Source organism: Panicum virgatum, chromosome 9K (genome assembly GCF_016808335.1).
Source record: "Panicum virgatum strain AP13 chromosome 9K, P.virgatum_v5, whole genome shotgun sequence".
In the NCBI taxonomy this organism is placed as follows: domain Eukaryota; kingdom Viridiplantae; phylum Streptophyta; class Magnoliopsida; order Poales; family Poaceae; genus Panicum; species Panicum virgatum.
The window spans coordinates 58653820-58679643 of NC_053144.1; the positions used below are offsets into that span (position 1 = coordinate 58653820).

Consider the following 25824-nt stretch of genomic DNA (forward strand, 5'->3'; position numbering starts at 1 on the left):
GTTTACATTTTTACACATTTTTGCAAAATGAACTAAACACACCCTAAGGATAAAATATTTTTCATTTAGTTCACTAGAATATCTAAATAAAATAAATCAAAAATATTTCTAGGACTAGATATTTTCATGGACGAGTTTAGAATTTAGATCGAGGGCTATGATTTTTGCCACAATAATATAATGGCTTTGTAACCCTATAAATAGAGACCCCCTTCCTTGCCATACCATTCATCCAAGAGCATGGTAGATGAGAGCAAGATAGATAACTAGATGAGAGCATGAGAGGGTGAGTGCTAGGTAGCCACTAAAGAGTGTCTTGTGTAATACTATTGTGTTGTAATAAAGCAAGTATTTTGTAAGTGTTAGTCTCCCAATTTCTAAGTACTTAGTGTATAAGTTGTGATCTATCGTAGGTTGGCTCTGCCACTTGGGATAACAAAGGGTCTGGGCTTCATCGTAGGAAGGCTCTGCCTCTCGGAAGCCAGCTTCATCTGTTGGCACGTTCTGCCATCCGGAAGCGAGAAGGCGGCTCTGTCGTCGAAAGAACCTTATACACTAAGTATCTAGAAATTGAAAAGGCTAACCGACTCTAGAGTGACTTGGCGTGTGTTTTAAGTGTAGGTCCTTATTTTAGTGGATATTAGGGCCACCTCAGTTTCCAACACTACTCCGACTCCTCCAGCTCTTCCCTCGCGATGAAATCCTTGAACATGGCGGACTCGATGGGGCTGCCGTTCCTGGGCAGCCGCTTGGTCTGAGCGTAGCCGCTGACCTTGACGACGTGGCACCCGGTGCTCGCTGTAACCGGATGAGGATGGTTTCGTCCTTGAGATAATGATCTGACTCCTCCGTGAGGTTGTCGAAGCCCCAGGAAAGCATTACGGCGGTGAAGGTGACCGGCCAGTTGGTTGTTCGAAACCAAAATCAGCATGGACGTCGGCCTTGGGCTCGCAGGCGAGCACGAGGTAGAGCGCGATGGAGTCGGGCCCGCCGCACTCCTCGCCAGCGCCATTGGGGAAGACCCGAACGTGCCAGTAGTGACTTGCCGCCTTGAACGCAGCGGACTCCACCCACTCGCCGGTGCCGAGGAGCAGCTTGGCGTGGGAGTAGCCGCTGAGCTTGAAGACATGCAGCCTCGAGGCCGACGTGACGGAGATGGCTGAGGCGGAAGGCTGCGGCAGCGCCACCACGTGGAGCGACATGGCTGACAGCTTTGGAGTGCCGGGTTGCAGGGACAAGGGAAGCAGAACAGGTGTGTGGATCTTTTTTCTTGCGCTGCTAGCGAATACTGATAGTGATTGTATTTTCGGAGCGACGATGTTGTTTATATAGAACAAGCTAAGGCGGTGGGCATTTTGGGGACTTCGAATTCTCCTGGGATTCGGGCACAACAATTCTCCTAGGATTCGGACTCTCCTAGAGTCAAAGTGGCAACTCTACTGTTTACACCCACATCCACGTGTGAAAAATATTGTAACATGGTGGTCTTAAAGGGGAAACAAATACTGTAACGCGTACTAGTGATTAGTAAATAGTACAATAATTAATAATAAATCCTAGACTAATTCTTAACTTGAAAATACCCTTTTAAAAAAATCTTAACTGAAAAAGCGATCGATCCCTGACTCAAATCAAATGGAGAAAACGGAATCAATAACTAGCTCCTCGGCGATCAGCGATCCCCACTGGCGCTTCGCCGGGAAGCGGAGCAGCGCCTCCACGGTGTCCTGGCTGGTCCTGCTCCGGGCGCAGGTGCGGGCCTTGGCGTTGCAGACAGGGTGGTCGGCCGGGCAACAGGTGGCGCGGTCCTTGCAGCAGGTGGCGCCCTCGGCGGGGCAGCATCCCCAGGCAAGGCACATGCCCCGGACGCCGTAGGTGCAGCAGCAGGTGCTCCCCGCCAGGCAGGCGCTGTAGCGGTCGCAGGGGACCGCAGGCGTCGGGGACGGGCCGTTGGGCCCGTCTTGACGGGGTACGACGCCTCCATGGCGATGCCGCACTTGCCGGCGCGCGCGCTCACGTTGCGCGCCATCCGGATGTAGCCGGCCTCGCCCCAGCCGGCGCCCCACGAGTTGCGCACCAGCCAGTAGTCCTGGCCGCCGTCCTCCGTGCCGGAGCCCACCGCCACCACGCCGTGGTCCAGCGACGTGCCGCACCGCCCGGTGAACACGCCCTGCAGTGCCGCGTGGCCGTCGTCAGTCTTTGAAACAACAAGCAGACAGGACGCCCGAGGTGAGGTGGCTGTAGAAAAGCTTAGCTTACCGACTCGTAGAGCTGGAACTCGCGGCCGCCGGCTTCGATGGCGACGGCGACGGGCTGGTGCGCGACGGCCTTCTGCAGCGACTTCTCGTCGTTCCGGGGGACGTCCTCGAAGCCGTCGATGGAGACGACCGTGCGGGCCTTCTTGACGAGGTCGCACCGGCCGTCCCGGGCGGTGTAGGGGTAGTCCTCGTCGGTGTCGATGCCGCCGTTCCTGGCGATGAAGGCGAACGCGTCGTCCATCATCCCTCCGTTGCACCCGCTGTTCTGCCCGTTCTTGGAGCAGTCCACCAGCTCCTGCTCCGACAGCGTCACAAGGTCGCCGGTGACGATCTTGTTGATCCCTTCCACCGCACCCACCGCCGAGAACGCCCAGCAGCTACCTGGGTAGGTCACCACACCAAGCAAAAGCATCAGGTCACTCTGCAAGCAATGCGCCAATGCGATCCAGTGATGTTCTTAGTTAGTTCTTACCGCATTGGCCTTGGTTCTTGATGGGAGCCACGGCGCCCTTCTGCCTCCAGTTGCACGCCGCCGCCGCCGCCGCCGCCGCCGCCGAGGTAGACGGCGCGGAACTCGTCGTTGGTGAGGTCGGCGAAGCTGTTCAGCCCGAGGCGGTAGCCGCGCGCGCCGGCGCGGGCGTTGTGCGCGTCGACGAAGCGGAGGTTGTCCCAGAACGCGCGGAACCGGCGCTCGCGCTCGCCCAGCGCGTTGTACGCCCTGCCGTGGCGCGCCAGCCAGAGGTCGTACGCCGCGCGCGCCTGCGCCTCCGTCCGCGCCATGCCGCGCGCCGCGCCGGTGCCGGACGTTCCTGGCGCAGCCGCGGCCGCTGCCGGCGAGGTGAATAGGACCACCAGGAAGGCCAGCGCGACCGCGACGAGGACGCGGCCGACGCCTGCCATGGTGTCACGCGTTCCGCCGGCGATGCCGAGGCTCCTGTCGACTTGACGAGTTCACTAGAGAGGTTGCGCGTGCGTTCGTGCAGGATTTTTGTACGTGTTGTGATTTGGTTTGTGGATTGGATGTGCAGGGGGGGCGGCGTCCCGTGGTTTTATGGGTCTGGCCGCGGAGCTGTGGTCGGAACGTGACAGTGGGAAGTAGTTTGTGTTGTGGACACGTCACGTACCCGCACAGAACTTGGAACGTACTCCAACTCCGATGCAGTGCAACGATACATAACGAGTGTACACGATCATGATGGTGCTCACGAAGCCGAAGGCGTCTGAATTTGATGTGGGTTCGAAAATCGAATCGACTGTCACGTATGAAAGGAAACTGTTCCTCCATGCGCCACGGCGGGCGGCAGATACACGACCGGTTCGGACTTCGGAGATCGTACGGCCCAGGGGAACCTGATCAGGCTCGGAACAGTGTCCCAACCGGGCCCGCTCAGCCCATTGACGTAACCGAGCCGTACCTGTGCAGGCCCAACCCAGGCTGATCTCTCTCCCGGTCCTCTCCCCTTGTGTCCGATCTCTCTCCAGGCTCCGGCGGAATTCTGTAGTTGTGCAGCTTGTGCTCTCCCACCTTGCCATCGTTCGCCGCCGCCCGCCGAGCCCTCGGGAAGGACAGCACGATGGTTCAGAAGAAGAAGAAAGCAGCCGCGCCGGCCAAGCTCCGCAAGCCGCCGAAGCGCGACGCGGTCGCAATACTTTAGTGGCCCAAAATTTCGCGCTTGGATCCTCCACGAGAGCAGGAGGGATTTGACTTTCCTTTTTCTCTCTCTCTCTCTCTTTCGTGCTCGATTCCTTCGCAGGGGAAGAAGCTCGGCAAGAAGGCTGACATGACGGAGTTCAGGGCGCAGCTGGACTCCCTGGGGCTAAAGATAGTCGAAGTGAACTCAGATGGCAATTGCTTTTTCAGGTTTAGGACTAATTTCTACTCATTGTGCATGTCCCCGTTTAGGACAGGCCGTGCGAGTGCGGATGCAGATTTATTATTGGGTGTAGACTGATCTTTGGAATTCTTCACCGTTTCCGATAACGGCAAACCGAACGGATCAAGGATGTTAAACATCATTTATGCCCTCGGGATGGAAATTCGAGTTACCAGGATATTTAATTATTTGCCGTTTTTATCAGAATCGTGTCCACTCACCCACCTCCGCAGCCCTGCCGACCGAGGGAGTGCTGGAAGTGACAAGAAGCCTGCCGCCCCGGACATCACTGCACCTCACCACTGGTCGCTGCTGCACACACTGCGCTGACGGTCTTTATCTATGCCGACGAGTTTCGTCCTCTACTTCCACAACCAACGGTCAATATCTCTCTCTCTCAACCTCAAGAACAAGCATGTTTTATCCATTGTCAAGAAAAGTACCCTAGCTTAATCTACTTCTAGAAGATCCAAACTCTAACAATATGCAAACTCCGGCTTGGAGGAGTGGCAAATATGTAGAAGTCAAAATAAGGATGGCTTCCAAAAAATGCCACAGGTAAGGATGACAAATAATTAAATACCTCCGCAATAATTCACGCCACGCGGTTCCATCAGCTATTGTATTTCATTCAACTGCTAGGGGTGCCGAGAGTGAAGTTCCACATATCGGACGACGCATACAAACTTTGCGGAAAGTTAAAAGTTGAACACATTAGACCAGTCTCGGTGGGAGTGTCATCGACACAGTTATCTAGACTGAAATTTTAAGAACTGTGCCACTGGAGTGTTATGGTGATGACACTCCTCTCACATTTCATGACACTCCTCACTTCTCTCTCCTCATACTATTGGTACATATTAGCAAATTTAATGTTTATAATACTCTTATGACACTGCCACTGAAATTGTCCTTAGACGACACATACAAACTTTGCCAGGCCATTGTATTCAGAGTAATTGGAATTCTAATGCGCTATTAGTTCGGCTGGAAGCTTCCCGTTCTCTAATTCCTGATGCGGCGCACAATGCACATTCTCGTTCAGCCTTCCCAGACTCTCGTTCAGGTCAGAAAAACTGACGGAATGAAGTTTCTTCACCTAAATTTGCTGGTGGCGTGGCCCGCCTCGGAGGCCACCGCCGTTGACATCTGCGGCAGCTGCCGTTAACTGGACGCCACATTATGCCCTGGGGGAGGAAACCGGCATTACCGTTGCGCGCCTCGCCGTTCCATCGACTAAATGTATGTATTTCATTATTCAACTGCTAGGCGTGCCGAGAGTGCAGTTCACGGAGTCCAGACGGACCAAATGAAACACAAAGCCCCCCAAAAAGGGGAACCATTGCATAAGTAAATGTGGTCGAATTACAATTTGAACTTGCCATGGAAACTTACAAGCAAATTTACACGCGATGCGATACACAACTCCCGTCCCATACTACTACTAATCAGATGATGCGGTCGATCAGAAAGGAAATGGGGATAAATTCCCAAGAAGAAATCCAAGGTAGCCGCCCGCGAAAGCAGGCAGGGCCGGATGATCACCTCCTCTTGTTCCTGCTCCCGAGCAGCAGCGAGATGTAGAAGAGGATCCGGAAGAGGAACCCCCAGGCGACGGTGATCCAGAGGCAGTCCCACTTGGTGAGGTCCGTGACGGCCTGCTGCGCCAGGAAGTCGGGCCCCGTGGTGATGCACGTGGCCGTCCCGATGTCCACCCCCAGCGCCTGGCTCATGGCGCGCAGCACCCGCACCTTGAGCGCCGCCGGCAGCGCGGCCAGCGGCGTGTTGTCGAACATCTGCACGCCGCGCACGAAGCACCGCGCCGGGTCGCTGAACTCGTTCTGCATCACCGCCTCGTACGGGTACTTGACCAGCGACAGGTAGTGGAACCAGATCCAGTACCGCGGGATGCGGTCGCGGTTGATGAAGAAGCCGCTGAACAGGAGGAAGTAGGCCAGCGTCGACACCACCACGGGGTACCCCAGCATCACGTTGGTCACCACGCCCGAGAGGAACGTCGCGAACCCGGACCCGGCCCAGAAGGACGCCAGCACGATGGCCACGAAGAAGAAGAAGCCCCCGGCGCCGCCGGCAAGGCCCACGGCGAAGAAGGTGGTGAGCGCGAACGCCAGGGACAGCACGATCAGGGACGGGAAGCCGACGAGGGTGTGGGAGAGCACGTACGAGGACCGCCGGTACGCGTTGTAGGCCGTCTCGCGGAGGAAGATGTAGCGTTCGTTCAGGAACACGGGGAGCGCGTCGGAGCAGGTGTAGAACATGGTGGACATGGCGATGGCGAAGAAGCCCAGCCGCTCCTGCACGCCCTTGGGGGACTCGTCCAGGCGCCAGAAGATAGTCGCCAGGATGAACCCCGTCACCAGCACGGCGGCCAGGCGGATGACGAAGATCTCCGGCGTGCGCTTCGTGTTGATGAAGGCGCGCCGGGTCAGGACGCCCATCTCCACCCAGAACGGGTTGGCGAACTTGGACACCGCGGCCGCCGGCGCCGACGACACGGACCCGTCGGTCGCGCCGGACACGAGCTTCCCGCGAGAGATGCTGGCGCTGATGGCCTCCTTGAGGGACAGCGGCGGCGACGGCCCGTCGTCGTGGTGCTTCATCGTCTTGGGCGCCACGCGCCGCATCTGCCACTTCTTGTTGTGCTCCACGAGGTCCCTGGCCCCGTCCGGCATGGTCTCCAGCTCCCGGATGAGGTCGAGCGCGAACTCCGTCGGGTTCTCGTTGCCCGGGATGGGCTTGCCGAAGTCGTCGAAGAAGGACGGCAGCGCGCCCGGCGGGCCGTAGAACACGGTCTGCCCGCGGGAGAGGAACAGGAGGCGGTCCAGCAGGCCCAGGATGCGGTAGCTCGGCTGGTGGATGGACATGACCACCACGCTGCCGCTCTGCGCGATGCGCTGCAGCACCTTGACCACCATGAAGGCGCTGGTGGAGTCGAGCCCGGAGGTGGGCTCGTCCAGGAACAGCACGATCGGGTCGTGGATGATGTCCACGCCGATGGACACGCGCCGGCGCTCCCCGCCCGACACGCCGCGGTGGCCCTCGTCGCCGATGATGGTGCCGGCCGCGCTGCGCAGGCCGAGCTGGTCGATGAGCGCCTGCACGCGCTTCCGCTTCTCCTTGGTGGGCAGGGACCGCGGGAGGCGGAACTCGGCGGCGAACATGAGCGTCTCCTCGACGGTGAGCATCGGGTACAGGAGGTCGTCCTGCATCACGTACGCAGAGATGACCTTGAGCAGGTTGCCGTCGAGCGACTCGCCGTTGAGCGTGACGGAGCCGTGGAGGCTCTCCTTGACGATGCGGTTGGCGAGCGCGTCGATGAGCGTGCTCTTCCCGGACCCGCTGGCGCCGAGCACCGCCATGATCTCGCCCTCCCGCGCCTCGCCGGAGATGTTGTCCAGCAGCGTCTTCATCCTGGGCGCCTCGGGCTCGGCCGTCTCCCCGCCCGCGCGCCCGAACGGCAGGCACGAGCCCTTCTTCCGCTGCTTGACGCTGTACGTGAGGTCCGTGAACTTGAGCACGAACGGCAGCAGCGGCCCGCCCCCGCCGCCGCCGCCGTGCATGTGCTCGCTCAGGTCGCTGCCGGTGGAGCCCGGCACGGAGCCGCCCAGCTCGATGGTGTAGTGCGAGTGCGTGGGCGAGGACGTGGGCGACGACGCGTCGCTGCGCGCCTCGTTGACGCGCTTCAGCAGCTGCGCGAGCGTGAACGACGACTGCTTCGCCGGCGGCGGCGGCTGCGGCTGCATGAGCAGGCCGCTGTGGTGCGGCGGCGGCGGCTGCTGGTGGTGGTGGTGCACGTGCAGGAGGCCGTTCCGCGGGATGTCCTCGGCCTCCTCCATCGGCGACGACCTCCGGTCAAAGAACGGCAGCTTGTCCACGAACCGCGACATCGCCGCGCGCGCTCCCCCTCACCGGCCGGCAAGCCCCGTTCCCCTGTGCACCCCCCGCCTCGGTGCCAGCCGCGGCGAGCGAGTGAGAGAAAAAATTGAGAGGTAGACAGGGAGGGGGTTCTCGGCGTTGGCTTGGACTCCGGGGATCACACGAGTAACCATTCTTATAGCTTCCTCACTGGAGCAGTCAAAAGCGGCGCCAGGTTGGTGAGGGGGGGATTGGCTAGCTGCCGGCTGCCCCCACGCCGGGTTTTCTTGCTGTTAGTTGGAACGGTTAAGTAAGTTGCCGCGGCCACGGATGCGGGGGGACGAAGGAGACGGAGGGGTTAGCTTGGGTTTAGGAGCGGGGTCAAGGCGGTGGGTGCGGTGGGTGGAGCTCCCCCCGCCCTCAGCGCGCGCGCGAGGGATGGCGCTCCGGGTGGTTCAGCGTCGCCCAGCCAGAGCCCACCAAATGGGCAGCTAACACCAAGCGTTAACAGCAACAGCGCCGGGCTAGCCGAGCTGCGAAAGTATGCCAAAGAATGCATGGAGGGGTTGGCCAAAGGCCCAAAGCCATGAATTGTAGGAGACGACGAAACAAATTGAGATCGCTCTTGCTTCAGAGCAGCACACAATTGGCAGGGCGTGTTCAAATCCATATCTTTTAACCGAGACTGGTGGGTTTAATTATTGATTCTCTCGAAGGAACAAAGAGTTGTTCGAGTCATCTTCAGGTCATTATTAGGGGAACATATCTAGTGCAAACTAAGGATCTCGTGCAAACCCGTGCAAACCTACTAAACAAAGTTTCAAAAAATTCTGAAAAAATCATGAATGTGCTTCTCAGATTACATCATCTATATATAAAATTTCATGGTCAAATTCGTCTTACTCTAGAAGTTACAAAAAAGACAAATTTGAGATGCATTTGAACCATTATTGTTGTCAGAAAATTTGTTTTTTTTGTAACTTCTAGAGTAAGACGAATTTGACCATGAAATTTTATATATAGATGAGGTAAGCTGAGAAGCACATTCATGATTTTTTTCAGAATTTTTTGAAACTTTGTTTAGTAGGTTTACACGGGTTTGCACGAGGTCCTTGGTTTGCACTAGATACGTTGCCCATTATTAGAACGTTTCCAGTTGTGTCAGCTTAATTGTTTCATGGAGACAGGACGACGAGCATATGCTTCCAGCACGTGAGATGTTGGGCTGATTTAGCTACTTACCTTACAGAATCAGATCATCCACCGCGTTACATACGTGACAAGATAATTATCCAGACAGTACGGACGCTGGAAATTGACTCCACTTTCTTTCTCTCGCTTTTAACAATGCAGTTAGGTCTCGGGCGCAAGCTGCCCGGCACGTCAATGGCTGCTTGTCTAACCTAGTACGTGACTAGTGACTTCGGAATCTTAAACAACACCACGTATTGGCAGCCGCTCTCGTCCGAAATCGCGGTCCGCCAAGCTTGCAAGTCTCGTTTCTTGTTGCACCGCTCTTCGCGTAGGCGAGCGCCCGGAGGCGGTGAACCAAATCGCCATCTACCCATCGGCATCTCAACGCTCCAGGTCTTACCAGCCGCATCCTCACTGACCGGAATGCCGAATGCAATTTCTAATCTAAAGAAAAAAAAGGGGGTGGATGCATGGCCATGTTCCCATGCTATTTCCTGGCATGCGTTTCGAGCAACCTGTGAAAGCGAAAGGAATGGTGCGGGACCAGCACTCCTAACCAAGTCAACCGTAAGTTGACCAACACTATCTGCTCTACTTTTCAGGGTTCTTTTACAATTCGGGCTGTTCCTAACGAGCTAAAAAGTTAATGCTTAGATTTTTTTTCAGATGGATAACTTAACTGGTCCAAGCTTCCACCATATAATTTTTCAATTTTTTTCTCGTGAAAATATACGAGTGTTTTAAATGATATTCGATGGACGCGAATATATTCAAGAGTCCAATTGGATCAGTTTCGATAATGGTCCATCTTACTACTAGATGAAAGTTGGAACGAATAGAATCCTCAATTGACATGCCCACTTCATGTTTTCATCCAGCTCGAGAAAATCAGAGAGGAGGAGGCAATACTCCTAAGTCCAAGGGAAACCAGTTCTTTTTTCTTTCTAGGGAAAAAAAAGCACAGCTAGATACGGGTGGGCCACAATCTAACCAATTCCGGAGTCCAGTTCACAGCCCGTGATGACTAACACGAAACGGCCCATCTCATGATCTCAGACGTCTCTGGTCTCTTCCCCACCGGCGTCTCCCCTCCAACCCCCCCCCCCCCCCCCCCCCCCCCACCCCACGCGGCACCCGCCGTCGGCCGTTCCCCACGGGCCACTTCCCCGCCGGTGCTCACTGCCCACGCTCCTCATTCCCATTCCCATGGGCGACCCGCACCTCCTCTCCTCCGCCCACTCTGCCTCCGCCACCACCTACTCCGCTCGAAAACACCCTAGCCCCATCGACGAGCCCTTCTCCGATCCCAGCCCGTCCGTCACCAAGCGGCCTAGGGTTGCGGCGGAGCCGTCCGCGCCCAGTGACGCGGCTCCGCACCCCGAGGCGGAGGTCCGGTCGCTCGTCATGATGGCCGGAGGAATCTACCCGCTGGCGCGGGCCGAGGGGCTCCGCGGCCTCGCCGCGGTCCTGGAGAAGGTGGATGCCGGCTGCTCTGTCGGCGCAAGGATTGCGGACTGCTGCTACGAATGCGCGGCGGAGCTCATGAGGGATGACGACGAGGGCGTCAGGCTGGCCGTCGTTCGATTGGTGAGGCGTTGTCATTTTTGTTGGTGCTTTGTTGTGCTTGTATGTTTTTCGTGGGGTTAAATGACTTTCAAATTTGAGGCTGTTGAGGTAATAAATCTCCTCCTGCGATGTATAGGTAGGCCTATGTGCTCAGAAGTTTTCTGCGAGAATGGATATCGATGCCAAGGGCCATGGTGACCTCATGGACTTGATTTTCCTACAGGTATGGTTCACCACACATTACAGATCTGCACTACACTAGTATTGAATGGCAAAAAGAATAAGCGCTCTCTGATAAATATTACATTGAGATGGTTGACTTCCGACAGCATTTGATGTTTTTGTATTTACGTGTTAGACTTATATTTCCCACACTGGTTACTGTATTCACGTGTTAGGAGAAAGTGTTTATCCTGAATTAAGGGTTGATATTGAATTCTATTTTGAAATATCACACTTCATATCTGTGAATAGCAAGTTTTATTTTTCTGTAATGCTTATCGCTTTCTTTCTCTTCTGGTGCTTGTCTGCTCAGCTTAGCTCCATGGCTAGGGACATGTGCACAAAAGTGAGAATTGAAGCATTCAGTGCCCTCGGTAAAATGCAACGAGTTTCTGAGGGTGTATTACTTCAGTCGTTGTCTAAGAAGGTTATAAAAACTGACACTATGAGTATCATCAACGGGCAAAAGTTACTTCCTAAGATAAAAATTCCCTGTGCTGCTGGCATTTTTGCCCATGGAATTGAAGATGAGTTTTACCAGGTTCGGTCATTTCTCTTCTACCATGATTTCCCTTAACACAGCATTAATTTTCTTTTTCTTTAATTGTTGTTTTCATATCACAGGTGCGAACAGCTGCTTGTACATCATTGGGAGCACTGGCAAAGTTTTCTAGTCAGTATGCGGAGAAGGCCTTGGACTTGTTGATGGACATGATGAATGATGATACAGAAGCAGTTAGGCTGCAGACTTTGCAAGCACTATTTCATATGGCAACATATGGATATTTGAGTATGGAAGAGAAGCACATGCATATGGTATTACTGACATTCTTTTAATCAGTGACTAACTGACTACCTGGTACTTCTTACTCTATTTATAGGATATGACTTGCAACAATATTGCAATTTATTGGATAAAATGGTAAACTGGTATTAAGGACGTAAGCTCACTGTCTTTCCATTGATAAATATATCCTCACATAGTTATCTGTCAGGGTCCTCAATGTTTTTGTCAGTAGCCAACAGTTTTCCTTTCACAAATCTATGAGTGTGTTAGCAGAATGGCCATGCTTGTTTTAACATGCTCTACTGATCACACATCCTTATTATTCTGAATACAGTGCTCTTTTGTCGTAACTGTAGGGAAATTTGTGGTAACCACAGTTACTAAAGCCAGTACCAGTGTCTTGAAGGATGAGTACTGGCTGGAAAGTTATCGGGAGGAATCTTAATTGACAGTGATCTGACCTGTTAAATTTGCACAATGTTCTGCAGACTACTATCAACATGCAAGGATAATGAACTAGGCCAGAATCCACATGAAACATTCATGAACAATTTTGAAGAAAAGCAGTTCAATTTTGTAGTTCGTATAAATGGTGGGTCCATATTTTCGAATTTTTTGTGCATTCATTGCCTCAGAGCAATCTTAGGTCTAGTTTTTTAAGTAAAAGAGGACATGCATAACCAAAGATCAAGCAGTTTAAGTCCTATTTTTTTAAGTCCTATGAAGTCTGAATAACTTGTAACTAGATTTGCATGTGTTTAAACAGATCTTCTAAATAATCAAATGTAGTAATGTAGATGAATATTTGCTGTTTGCTAAATGCTAGTAAAATTTAGAAACCTTATGTTATGTATTTGCTTTTGTAGTTTCTTGGCTTGCTGGTTGATGCCAATGCCTTAATTCGAAATGCAGCACACAAGATCCTTGGGTTAGTCAACCTGCCCAAACTTCAAATGTTCAAATCTGCACTTGATGGCCTCATTACAAGTTTGGAGAAAAATCCTGAGGTATGTTAGTCTCATACCTATGCTGAACAACCATCACAACCCTTGCTATCTCTTAAATTTGTGTCATAGGTCATCATGTAGAATATTCACTCTATTACTCTAAATGGGTTGAGTATATGGCTTCATTTGACATAAGAGTTCGCTCTTGTTGCAGGAACAAGATATATATGGTATTCTGTTTTCTATTGGTAAGAATCATGGGAGCTTTTCAGCTAACATAGCTAAACATTTGGCCAAAGAGGTATTCTCAAATTTCCTAATTCCAGTTTTGTTTACATTCATACCATCTGAGAATTGTGTTGCTAGTTGTACCTCTCTGTATTTGAATACATAAGTTCGTTTTTGCATTCAATTATCACTGTCTAGTTATATATTTTTTGGATTCTTTTATCATATCTATTGTTCTAATGTTACTTTATCTGCATGTCTTAGATCACTATGGCATCTCACGGAGAGCTTATCTTGGACAAACCTAGGATCAAAGCATTGCTAATAGTGTCAATCTCAGCATCTTTTTCTGATGATAAGCACAAGAAGTTGGACATACCTTCAATTATCTTCTCACATACAATTTCCCTATTGGAGAAGGTCTCATCTGCACTCGGAGATGAGGTTAATGAGGATTCGATTTTATCCTACTTGTGTCATAAAGGTGGAATGCCATTTTGGGGAAACAGATCAATATCTACAGAGTTTGGAGTATCTGAAAGCTGCAAAGTTGAAACTGTGGAAATTGGCGCCAAAGTAGAAAATACTGCAAAGACAGCTAAGTGTCTAGACAGAGTTCTGGTAATGCAATCCATGGAATCCATACTACAAACTGTTGAAGTAGCCTGGACTATGAAAATGTCAAGCGATATTTTTGAAGCCCAAACTATTTTGAGGTATCAATGGCTCCTTTGTTTTCTCTTTAGCGTGCAGTCAATATATATGTTACTGTATTTTGAGTATATTTCAAGTGATTTTGAACTTTCTTGATCGCAGAACATGCAAAGAAGAGCTAAAAGTATTGGCTGAAAATTCTGCTGGATCAATTGGTGCGTTCTCAAGCTTTCTATGCGAGTATCTTCATGCAATACACTTGATCATTGAAATATGGCAGTTGATTAAATTGGATAATTCTTATACTTTTGGCCTAACATCACATGATATTTTACTGGAGAAGTTTAATATATCCATAAGAAGGATGGAATACTGTTATGCTGGATTAAATAGAGAATTGGAGGTTCAAGTGTTGGAGCTTTCTTTGTTAGCTAATTTATTTGGATTGTCAAAGATTGGAGCTTGTTCAAAGGTAGTTCTGGGTAAGTTGCTTTGGATTATTAGTCGCCTAGAAGGTCTGTGTGCTGATGGGTCCTGTGAGCTGTCTGACTTCAGCAGAGAAATTAAGAAAGCCTTGGATGCCAACCCTAACGGCGATACTCTGATCGGCAACATTCACACTTTGTTTGAACTCTTCCATGTAAAACCAACAACAGATTTTGGAATGGTTAAAGAGATAAGTGCAGTGTTGCAAGTTTGTGATAACAGTTCTGAGAATCCACTGTCATACATTTGTGGATTACCAGTGGGCGTCAGTTTTAACATATCTCTGTGGAACATATCTAGCCATCATAGATTATGGTTCCGCATGAGCATTGGTGAGTCCGTGCAACATGCCTTCTTAGAGTTTTCCTCATTTGAAGGTAATGAGGAGGTGAAGAATGGCTCTATGGTTGTTCCTCTTGATGCCACTCCAATGGCACATTCATTTGTGCTGAGGGTATGTCTGCTAATGGAGTGTTCATATGGTATCAGCACCAACCAGGGAGGACATGGAGGACCGAGTGATTGTGTTGTCCAACTCTCTGATGAACTGGATGTTTATTTTTTCAGTACTGGGCAAAGGTGATGAAACCAGTGCTCATCACATGCGCGTCATCTTCAACACTGTGCTCAAGTATCGTGGATGGTTCTCATAACTTTCACAATGCAAAAAGTAGATTGTAACAACAGGCCAGAAATAGGAGTACCATGTTATCCATTGAATTGAATTACTCATGTTCCATGTGGATGGACGAGGCAAGTGACTTGAAAATCCTCGCCTCAGCCCTCAAGTCATCCAGGATTTCTGATAAAAGGTTTCTTTTGTGTTGAGATTTTTGTAGCAGGAACAGGAGCAAAGCATATGTGCCACGTGTTATAACTGAATGTGTAGTTTGGAGGTGCAAATGGTTTGCGATCATGTTGAAGCTATTTTGGAGTTTGTACCGATTGTGAGCCTGATGATGGAGAAGGCCCAGCTTAACCTGCTGTACTGCTCAGTACAGGCAATGCCCTTACCATACTCGTGATATATAGGCCAGTGTACTTGGCTAGTTCTTACTAGGTTTTATTTTGTGTAGTTTACTAAGGGATCATGTCCAGATTATTGAGATATCTGCGTCATGGACTCATGGCCCTGAGATGTGCGTCAATTGATAAGCTGGTTGTTGTTTTGCGAACCGAAGTAGTCAAACTTCTTGGCTCTTGCTGATGAATCAAACTCCCATCGCCCTACAAATTATCTTTAGAGTTCTTCGCAGAAATATCAACACACGAACCATGATGCAAACTGAAGTGTGGGAAACGATTGATTCGAAAAATGAAACAGTAGACAAAATATCTTGCCCACATCTACCACTGCCTACGAAGAATCATCTCATGCATGAAACAAACGTAGTCAATTCTTTGACTACTCATCTGAGTTTTATCCATTGTCTTCTAGTACTACACCATTTTACAAACTTCTGCATCTTGGACTGTACTAACATTTACAATTGAAGAAAAACAAAGAAAGAAACAAAACCCTAAGCAGGCTTGCTAGTTGCTAGCCCTGAAGAACTAATCTAAGATGAGCTTGCGCCTGCCCAGCGGAAGAAACTTGGCTGAGATGGCGCGAACACTGCACCGGACGCACTTGCACGAAGTTTTCAGTTGCCGCCTTGCCGGACAACCGCTGGGCCTTCCTTCTCCGGTGGGCGGCGGCCATCAGGCTCTTCCGGCCCGTCGCATCAAGTATTCAAGTGGTCCTTGAGAGCAGGTACCTCGCACGGATCGCCTTCACGAACCGGGCCTCAGCCTCCGGGCTGTCGAACGCCAGCCCGGTCTTCACCCGCGGCAGCGCCTCCGCGTCATCGGGCGCCGCCGGTAGCGTCGTCGCCATCTCCGGCGCGCTCTCCTCGTCCTCCTCCCTTTGAAAGGGGTTGTCAGCGTGATCGGGCTCTGGCGCCGGCAGCGTCGTCGCCGTCTCCGGCGCGCTCTCCTCGTCCTCCTTCCTTTGGAAGGGGCAGTTGTCAGCGTGATCGGGCTCTGGCGCCGGTAGCGTCGTCGCCGTCTCCGGCGCGCTCTCCTCCTCCTCCTCCTCCCTTTGGAAGGGGCAGTAGTCCCTGAGGTAGCTCAGGCGGCGCGAGCAGGCCTCCTTCCTCTCCGTCCAGCGGGCGACTAGCTCACTGCCGACCGGCGTGGCGGCGCTGCCGGCGTCGGCGGCGACAGACGCCAGGAACGCGGCGGTCATCTCCGGACCCGAGTGCCTGAAGCTCTCCGGCGGCTCGCCCAGCACTCCTGTCGGGAACGGCGGCGGATCCACCGGCGCCGCGCTGGTCTCCTGATCCGCTGCTGGGAGGACGAAGCGCACCCTGAGCCCCGTCCTCTTGCGGATGCCGTCGACGGCAACGGCAATGGCCTCCGGCGCACCATCACCGCGAGGGCTCCTCTTCAAAGCCGGTCGCAAGCGCTGCGGCGGCGTCCTCTGCTTCTCGACGTCGGCATCGCACGACTCCTCCTCCTCCTCCTTCACCGCCCTGATCCGCTCCCGCCTCACCGGCGCCATGATCTTCCGCTTGAACTCGTCGCTCCACTGCCGCTTCTTGGCTGATCCATGCGCTGCTTCCTCGCTGGCCGGGAGCGTATCGGCAACAGCAATGCTGAAGCATGTGAGCATCTGGAGCGTGCGCAGCGCCATGGACGTGCGCACGGAAGACGATGGCCGGCCGATCGCCTGCTCGGTTAAACGATGAGTTCTCGTGAACTGGGAACGAGCGGGCGGCTTTGCCTTATACGCCTCGCGGCGACCAGAGTCCGAACGGGTAATCAGCAGATCTAATCTCGGTTACGAGAACGAACAGATAGTTAATCTATCCGGCATCCACACGGGTCATTTTTATACGGTATAAAACAAGAAGAGAATTACCGGTGTAAATCCGAACTGAATCGGCCGTGCAACTACAAAAGAATCCAAACTGAATCGGACTTAGAAAAATAGTTAGATTTCGGTGCATGCCCACATACCTCCGTAAAAATTCAAAACTACGCCGTCGTAGCATTCTAAACTACCCACGTTTATCTCTCGTCGTCGAATTATCGAAAAGAAGAGGACGCAAAACATGGGCCAGAATTGTACTTAGGCCTGCAGCCCACTGTTGGCCGGGTGATGATTGATACCGGGCCAGAATCACAGTGGGCAGCAGAACGACAAAGTGGTGAATGACCGGGTGGCCATGCTTGTGCCGATACGCTCCAGGAGCTTACGGGTCCGTTTGGTTCATGTACTAGTTTGGCCAGGCTTAGATAGTAAGCCAGGCTAGTACAAGCCAGGCTAGTGCAATACAACTACATTATGTTTGGTTGCATGTATCTGATAAGTCTGTACAGAATAATTCTTGTTTGGTTGCACGCATTGCTTTGTGTAAAATCACCTTCTCTATTCAAGAGTAAGCTTACAACACTTATTCCACACATGCCACAGCAATCAGCAACTCGCCAGTCCAATGGCCGCCAGCTCCAGCGATAGGCCATCTAACGAGCGAAAGCGGAGGCGCCGACGGTGGACAAGCACAGCCGTTTCTGCAGGCATGCTTGGGAAGCAAAAAAGGAACAAAAATTTAACAAGAAAAAAAGGGAGGAAAAAGGCTTCAGAGTGCCCTTGTCTTGAAGATCGAAATCAAATCAAACAAACCACCAAGCAATGTTGAAAGCTTCTTTCCCCGGCAAGATTTTTTAGCGCATCGCCCTTTGAAGTTCTGACGGCTGGGAAGAACGAGGCCCACGAAATCCAATTTCTTTGTGTCGCCATTGCTATCTTCCCAATCCTCTCAATCAAAGCGGAGCTACGTCCGGTGGCCCTCATCTAAGTTCAGCTATGGCTGGGGCAACCGGCTGCCATGAGGCGTTGAGCCTACAGTGCGCTGAAGGCCGCCATGGGCTATGCGTCGCCGCCGGTCACACAGGTGAGCTTCACGGGGCGGGCGAGCTCCGACCTGTAGGGAGCGCATCCATTATGTGGCCGGCCATGCATGCGGGAGCGCCGAGATCCGGCATGGGTCCGTGCGAGTGCTGCGAAAGCCGCGTGCGCTCACCGGAGGCCGGAGGCGGAGACGAAGGGGGTGGTGAGCGGAGGTGAGGGAAAAGGCGACGGTGGTGACTGGACGGGGGAGGTGAGTGGAGTTCACGGGCTGCACAAACCGGGCCTGGCTTAGCTCCTAGTGCGGCCGAATTTCGCGTACTAGCTAAGCCAGGCCAGCAGACCTTTTTTTGCATTGCCACAGTCTGGCTAACTGGCTGTGCAGTCATCTAAACAGGTCCACTCTATATTACTGAAGCTTGGTTAGGGTCTAATGCAGGTAACCAAACGCACCCTACTTTCCTTACAAAAGAAATTCTTTCATGCAATTTGTTTTCTTATTTATGGATTTTCTTTCATGCATCAGGTGGGGGCGCACGGAGGTGCGGGTGCACCGGAGTCCCCCCAAATTTTTTTCCGAAATGACGCGTCCAGCGTGGCAATAGCAAAACTGTGTAAACGACAAGAAAAGGTGAGTTCTTTTTTTCCCTGCAGCATACCAGGAAATCAGATCACATCTTCCTTCGCGGTCACGGAAATTCCGGCGATGCACTGTTAGTATTTTTTTAAGGGGGAGATTTTATTACTCTCTATTTTAAATTGTAGGTCATTTTTATTATGTCTAGAAACATAGAAAATACTATATATAGATTTGTCAAAACACCTCCAATTTGCGACAGAGGAAGCAGTTTCAAGCAGAATTATATTATCACGCAGTAGTAGTAACCATGTGGACATGCCGTTCGTTCCATCAGCTCCGGGACGCACGTGTCAGCATCACTGCCCGAGGCCAATCCCTTTCGCTGAGCTGGTTGCGGCCTTGCGGGCTTGGCAGCGATCCGCCGCCTTGAATGCCGGAGGCCGGAGAGGGACGGGGTTGAAGGCCGACGAGGAGGCGAACGCCGCGCCGTGCTTCCTCCGCGGAGGAGGCGGCGACGACGCGCGAGGTCGCGGTTCGGGTTGGCGCCTAGCGCGCCCCTCTGGTCAGAGGATCCCAGCAGCCGAAACAAGAGTAGGAGTGGTTGGCGAGCGATCGATCCGATGAGGGGGGATGAGCTGATGACACCCGGCATCTCTGCATCTGGTGCTGCGTGGCGTGCGAAGCTACCAGTTGCGGTTTTTTTTCTAGGGGCGGCAGCAGCCAGCAGCTTGGACACATTAGCCGGGCGAGCTGTCGCGCCGTGATCCCTTTCGCTTCACTTATTGTAAGAGTAGTGTTCCCTGCACCGTGGCGTATGCTTGGATTGCTCTGGTCTACGAGGACAGTGGACAGCGACTGCTGGAGCATTGGGCACGGAGGCATGCATGTTCAGTTTAAGCGTTGTTGGCTTGCGGCGGCGGTAATCTAAGATTTGGTTTGTTACGCAAGTGACGTGCGATCTATAATTTGCGATGAGCCCGAGCTTAACTCGTGACAGCTGATACGGACATGTTTGTACATACGCACTCCTGTTTGGACTTTTCAAGTGCTTTGTTCAAATCAAGGTAGCCCAGAGACGTGCTAGCTAAGCACGCACAGTATCACGCGGCCCCGTGTTTTGTGTTTTGTGTTTGTGGGCATGTTTGGTTTTGAGGTGAAAAAAAATTTCGCAGAAACATTTTACATTTTTGACCACTATTTCAGAGTATTAAATAAAGTTTAATTATAACACCACCTACAGGACTCCTGGTAAATTCGTGAGACCAAACTAATAAGGTCTTTGACCGCACGACTAGAAGATGTTTACTGTAGCATCACTGTAGCAAATTATGGATTAATTACCGTAATTAGATTCATCACAAAAAGTTACACCGATTTCTGAAAAAGTTTTAAAAATAGACTTTATTTAGTACTCCATGCATACAAGATTCTCTTTTCGCGAAATGTTTACTGTTTCAAACATTGCCTGTGTGCCCTGCAGACTGCAGTAGCAGTCCAAGCGTCGGCCAAACCTTCCAGCAGAAACCTCCCATTGTTTGCATCCGATTCCAGCACGAGGCATGAGCGCGCTTGCTTTGGCGGTCGCTGCTCGCATGCCTCACGGTAGCTTTCGCTCGTCCACCGGGGTGGGGGTGGGGGATCACGGGTTCCGATCAGCCATCGGTGGATGTGGATGGACGCCAGAGCGCATGGGGCACACTAATTTACGGTCGCCCGTAAAATTAGTCCCGTGCAGTCGATTTCAGACTAACGGAATAGTTCATTTGCGAATGTGCGGAAAGGCCCCACCCTATTATCTTTTGGCTCCGCATCTCTGCCCCGCCAGTTATAACTAGTTCGTTACTCCCAAGTCCCAACACACGCCAGCTGGGCGACAGACTTCTGATCCCGTACCCCACAATGCATTGATTTAAACAAAAAAAATACACTGGTGGTAAAGTTTGTATTATAAAAAAATACGAATTGAAAAATTCATGCATTTTTTAGTAACAATATGGAAAGAGAAAAATTGCAGGAAACATTGGAAAGAACAAAAATTGATAACAAAAGTTATGGAATTTTTTTTGAAAGGAACAAAATTCGGAAACAAAATTTTAGAAGAAAAAATAGATCAATTCCAAAAAATGAAAAAGTTGGAGAAATTTTTTGGAAGAAATAATTGCAAATCAAAAGTTGTAGAAGAAAATTGGAAACACAATTTGTACACCGAAAAATAAAAAAGAAAAATATATGGAATTTTTTTGAAAGGAATAAAATTTGGAATAAAAAGTTCGAAATTCCAAAAAAAAAGTTGGAGAAAACTTTTGAAAAAAATAATTGCAGAATAAAAGTTATAGAAGAAAATTGGAAACACAATTTGGACACAGAACAAAAAAAAAAGAGAGGCAGCAGCGTGGCAGTATCTCGAGGCGAGTGGAGGTCGTCTGAACCTGCCACCGCGCCATGCACCGTGAAGTACGCCAGGCGGTGCCCCGTCGCCGCTTCTCGCCCTGCTCGCCGGGCCTGCTGCCACTCCCATCGTGGCCAGCCCTCACTTCTCTCACCGCTGTTCCTAGTGCAGAACAGTAGCGTGGTGGTACTGCTCCAATGGAACTGCGAGTTCTCTCTAGGGATGAAAGCGGGAATGGTAAAATCCCGTACCGTCCGACACCGTATTCCGAATATACCGCCCGTATCCCGAATTGGCGGGAAAAACAGGAACAGGAAACTTCCCGAGAAATATGGTCAGGAACGGGAACGGAAGTGGTTGAGACGTTTTCCCGCCCGTATTTTCGATTTCCCGTATAGAGCCGGGAAAATTCCCGCGGGAATTCCCGTACCCCTACCTCATTTTGGCCCATTTCTTCCGATCTCAGCGGCCAAGCCCAATTCGGCGCCCCGTGCACAGCGCACACCAAAATTTGGAAGCGCGCCCCGCTCTCCCGCTCCCCAAACCCTAAAGGCGCCTAATTTTTCCCCTTTCCCTCCCCATATCAGCCGCCCGCCGCCGCACACTCTCTCTGAGTCTCAGTCTCTCTCTCTCCCGCAGACCGCGGTCTCGCACTCTCGCTCGGCGCTCGCCCCGCTCGCCCGCTCCGCCCTCCGGCAGACCTCCCGCCGTCCCCCTCAGCCCCTCCGACCGGCGACCGGTGCCGCGCCGCCCGCTCCGCCCTCCAGCAGTCCCTCCCGCCGTCCCCCTCCGACCGGCGTTACGCCGCGCGCCGCCCGCCGACCGGCGAGCGACGGCGAGGGCCGCACCCCGGCAGCCCCCAGGACGCGACACACGTGCTCTCTTCCGTCCTCCGGTCCTCATGCCCGCCGCCACCACCAAGGATGTCGCGTCAAAGAGGTCCTGGTGCTGCCTCATCGGCATCCAAGCGCCGACTCACCCTCGAGCCACCACGGCCGCCGGTGTTGCTGCACAGCACCACTCTTCCTCCAACGTCAACCACAGGTAATTTTCAAAATCAATGTGTATGTAGTTCACTAGTTCATGCTGCTGCTATAGTTCTCGATAGATCTGTCATCTGTACATGAGTAGAGAATAGAGTAGATCCTCCTGCTGCATTTTATTAGTATAGTATAGAGTAGTAAATTGATTTGTAGTTGCGTAGTTCCTAGTTTTCGTACTGATTCAATGAAGCTTATTATTTAAAAATGGGTGTATGTCTTTGATTTTTTTTCTCTTGGTAGGATCTAAGGGGTCAAGCTCATCAAATGGAAGCCCAAGTCCTGTTCCAACTCAAGATCTTGGTCTCTGTCTATCCAGTGCAACTCCTATATCAAGATCTAGCCCAGGAAGTGGTGCAGCTGGTGGAGGTTCAACTGATGCAGCTGTTGGACTGTCAAGTGGGGGTGTTAGTGATGTAGCTGGTGGAGGTTCTGGTGATTCTTTGCCAAGTGGGGCTGTCACTCCTCTCAGTGGTGCTGTTGGTGATGCTTCTGGTGGTACTGCTGCTGTAAATCTTAGTGGTGCTACTGGTGGACAGGGAGGAGAAAGAACAGATGCTAGAAATGCCATCATTGTTGAAGGTGATGATCCTGCTGTCCATAATTTTGTGCTTCTCAAAAATTAATTTTCAAATCTGCTGTACATACTTGTATTAGAAACCATGCCAAAGGTTGCAACCGTTCATATCAAATCTGTTAACCGTCCTCTTGTATTGTAGGATGACGATGTTGTAGACAGTGATGGAGAAATGAATGGGCAAGCCGATGTGAAGCGTCCCCTCATAAGAGAGAACTTAAATGTGATATAAAACACCAGTCCCAGGAGGCTGATGCCACATTTATTACATCAGATGGTTCATAACCGTACAAACCTTGGAGGACACTCGATACAGATGATAATGAAAAGTAACCAAGCTACGACATAACACCAGACTGCAACCCACATGGGGTCTAACTCAGGCTCAGAGTACTGCGTTAGCGAAAACATCTCGGTCAGGGCCGGTTCCACAGGCAAGGTTGGGTGTAGAACGATAACCCTACTCAGCGTCGTCTGGTACGAAGTCTGGGTCTTCCTCTGTAAAAAGTAAGAATGGGGTGAGTACAAACGTACTCAGCAAGTCCAACCACACCCACGGAGGGGGTTATATCAGAATAATATGCATAGGTATATCAAGGATAAGGTTACGGTTTAATTTGCAGAAAGCTAAATTTTATGCAGGGGTTTATTTAGCAGAAAACATTTCAGAAACTAGTTTTTGTTTTGAGTAACACGGAGTTCAAGTTTTAAACTGCTACCGGACTCCCCGTCCGTCGTAGCACACGGCACAACTGCCGGACACAATTCCAAAACAACTCACACCATCCCATCCCAAGAAACACTAGTTATGTGACCACACCGTAACTCGCCCAATACCGTGGGCACGGATATTCGAATAGCTTTTAACTCTGCAGATGTGTGCAACTTTACCCACAAGTAGGATACCACATCTCGAACACCGTCGTGTCGGTGTAGATCCCAACATAGCCATTACCCACCTTAGCTAAGCCTGACTAGCCATCACGGGATTCACCAAGGGGTCATCGACCTAACTCTGAGGTATAACCGGGGTATAAGTCACACTGAGCATATCCCTTCTCCTTGGTCACCCGTTGCTCTCAGCCCTCCTGATGGCTATCACACCAACTAGTGGGATTCATGCTACGTCGTTGCCCATTCAACGGTCGAGTGGTTTGCACGATAGAGGAGTTAGGTGAGATGACACACCAACTCGGTCCTTAGACACGACAAGATGGATATCTCCCTTCTTTGCCCTGCCACATTGGCACGAGCACACCAAATGGCAAATCCGTAGAAATGCCATCCATCCCGTCTGAACTTTCTTTACAAAAACACCACATTTATCCCATCCCACACGCACACATTTTCTTTATAAAATAAATCGTATTATGAGTAAAGTCCTAAGCGTTCTAATATCGATTAATGTCCAAGCAAAATCAGACATTAATCTAGGTGGTCAAGGAATGGTCATCACAAATCAAGGGGTGGCTATCCAACCGTGTTTTTATGCAAGCAAAATATATGCAATTTTATAAAACAGGCCATTGGGATGTGTTTATAAAAACTAGGACAGAAACATGCATCAAAGGATGGGATTGAACTTGCCGTCTTCGAAGCCTTCGGGGAGGTCCTGTCCTTCGGGCTCGGGGTCGCGGAACTGGTCCTCATTCACTTGTTCGCAGTACTGCTCGTTAACGGGTTCTCCTTTGTTCACACCGTGGTCTACGACGCAAATAAACAAGCACACAATCAAGACACGGTAAATAAAAGATTTATCGTCGACCTCGAATCGGAAACACATAAAATATGGAGTATGGAGTAAAGTTTTCGAGTGGATTCCTAAAGGCATGGCCGAAACTGAGTTAAGAGATACTTGGTAAAGTTTCGGGTTGATCAGAGATCGTTTGGTACATGAAATAATAGGTTGTGTAAAAGTCTAGGGGTCAAATAAGGGTCTAGGGACCTGTTTGTAAATATTTCGGGAGAACCAGGGGCCTGTTTATGATTTCTAGAAATATTTGGGCTTATTAGGAAGGTGTAGGGGCCTAATTATTATTAAGTTTAAATAGTGGAGGATTTGTTTGCAAAATAGGAAAACAGGGAGGGTGTTTTTGGGAAAAATGTTATAAAGGGAGGGGCTCTTTAGTAATTAGAGGGAAGGTGGGGGGCTATTGGCAAAACTGCCATCCCCTTCGGCGGCCTGGGGGTCCGGCGGCGGCTCGGGGTAGGGGGAAAATGGGCAGCGGGATGTGGGGGATCGATTCCCCGGCTCACCTCGGCTTGGGGCGCGGCGAGGAAGCGGGGCGACGCGGGCCGGCGGCGGCGGCGCTGGCACTGAGGAGGGGAGGCGGCGGTGGCTGTGGCGGCTTGGGATGTGGAGGAGCGGCGCCGGCGGGTCGCTTTATAGCCGTGGAGAGGCGGTGGCGAGGCCGGGAGTAGGTGACGGCCGGCGAGCCGCGCGGAGCGCCATTAATGGTGTGCTCGCGTCGTGATGCGGCGTGCGGGGAGGGCGTGGGCGCCGAGGCCGTCGCCGGGCACGTGGGGGCGACGCTGTTTGGCACAGCGACGGTGCGAGCGGCGAGGCAGGGCACGACGAGTGGTGCTGCGGAGTTATGGCGCTCCGGCCGCTTGCTGGCATCGGGACGCGGTGGCGCGGCCGGCGAGGTGGCACAGCGGCGATTTGACCGCTCAGGCAGGCGGCGAGCGGGGCCAGTGGCGCTGTGAGGCACATGAAGGCGGCAGCAATGGTGGCGGGGCGGCGCACGTGGCCCGGCGGAGCTCGCGTCGCTGCGGCTCGGCGCGCAGCGTGGCCACGCGGAGGTGGCAGCGGCGGGGGTGCGGGCACGCGGTGCACGCGCAAGCGGGGATAGGCGGTGGGCGGCGCGCGCGTTCGGTCGGCGGCTCGGCACGGTTGCGTGTGCGGGCGGCCGGTGTCGCGTGTCGGCGTACCGCAGCGCGGCGAGCGCGTGCGCACGCGCACGCGGGCACGGCCAGGCCGGTGCGGCGCGGTGCTCGGCCTGGGAGGGAGTGGGGCGCGCGTGAGGGGAACGGGGTGGCGTGCGAGTCAGGTGAGCGGAGGGCTAGGGCGTGCGGCGCGGGGAGGGGGTGGGCGGTGCGCGGGAGCGGGAGCGGGAGCGGAGCAGAGTGCGGCCGGGGTGGCGCGCGGGAGAGAGAGGGAAGGAAGGAAGGAAGGAGAGAAAGAAAGGGAGAAAAAGAAAAAGGGAGGAAGAAATGGAAAAAAAAGAAAATGAAGGAAGGGAGAGAGAGAAAGA

The 25824-nt window shown here is 52.1% G+C and overlaps 2 protein-coding genes and 1 pseudogene across 5 annotated transcripts; 1 reads left to right on the plus strand and 2 right to left on the minus strand.

The window, feature by feature from the left end:
• Positions 1–1550: 1550 nt before the first annotated feature.
• Positions 1551–3266, minus strand: LOC120652779 (annotated as a pseudogene).
• Positions 3267–5442: 2176 nt separating this feature from the next.
• On the minus strand, positions 5443–8281 carry LOC120652778 (ABC transporter G family member 5-like). Its single transcript, XM_039930709.1, has one exon. It carries the CDS (start codon positions 8038–8040, stop codon positions 5674–5676), a length of 2367 nt encoding a protein of 788 aa, XP_039786643.1. The 5' UTR covers positions 8041–8281; the 3' UTR covers positions 5443–5673.
• A 2040-nt stretch (positions 8282–10321) lies between these two features.
• On the plus strand, positions 10322–15326 carry LOC120652776 (protein SIEL-like). Of its 4 annotated transcripts, XR_005666650.1 has the most exons (9): positions 10335–10789; positions 10905–10991; positions 11309–11531; positions 11615–11806; positions 12134–12369; positions 12644–12784; positions 12939–13025; positions 13217–13668; positions 13769–15326. XR_005666650.1 is itself a non-coding variant. In XM_039930706.1 (8 exons), the coding sequence occupies exons 1-8, from the start codon at positions 10409–10411 to the stop codon at positions 14673–14675; spliced, it is 2475 nt and encodes an 824-aa protein (XP_039786640.1). In that variant the 5' UTR covers positions 10322–10408; the 3' UTR covers positions 14676–15326. The 4 variants fall into 4 exon arrangements, 3 of the variants coding, with proteins under 3 accessions (XP_039786640.1, XP_039786641.1, XP_039786642.1); XM_039930706.1 differs by lacking the exon at positions 12134–12369 and having other exon boundaries at positions 10322–10789; positions 11304–11531; XM_039930707.1 differs by lacking the exon at positions 12134–12369 and having other exon boundaries at positions 10679–10789; positions 10909–10991; positions 11304–11531; positions 13769–15303.
• The last annotated feature ends 10498 nt before the right edge of the window (positions 15327–25824 follow it).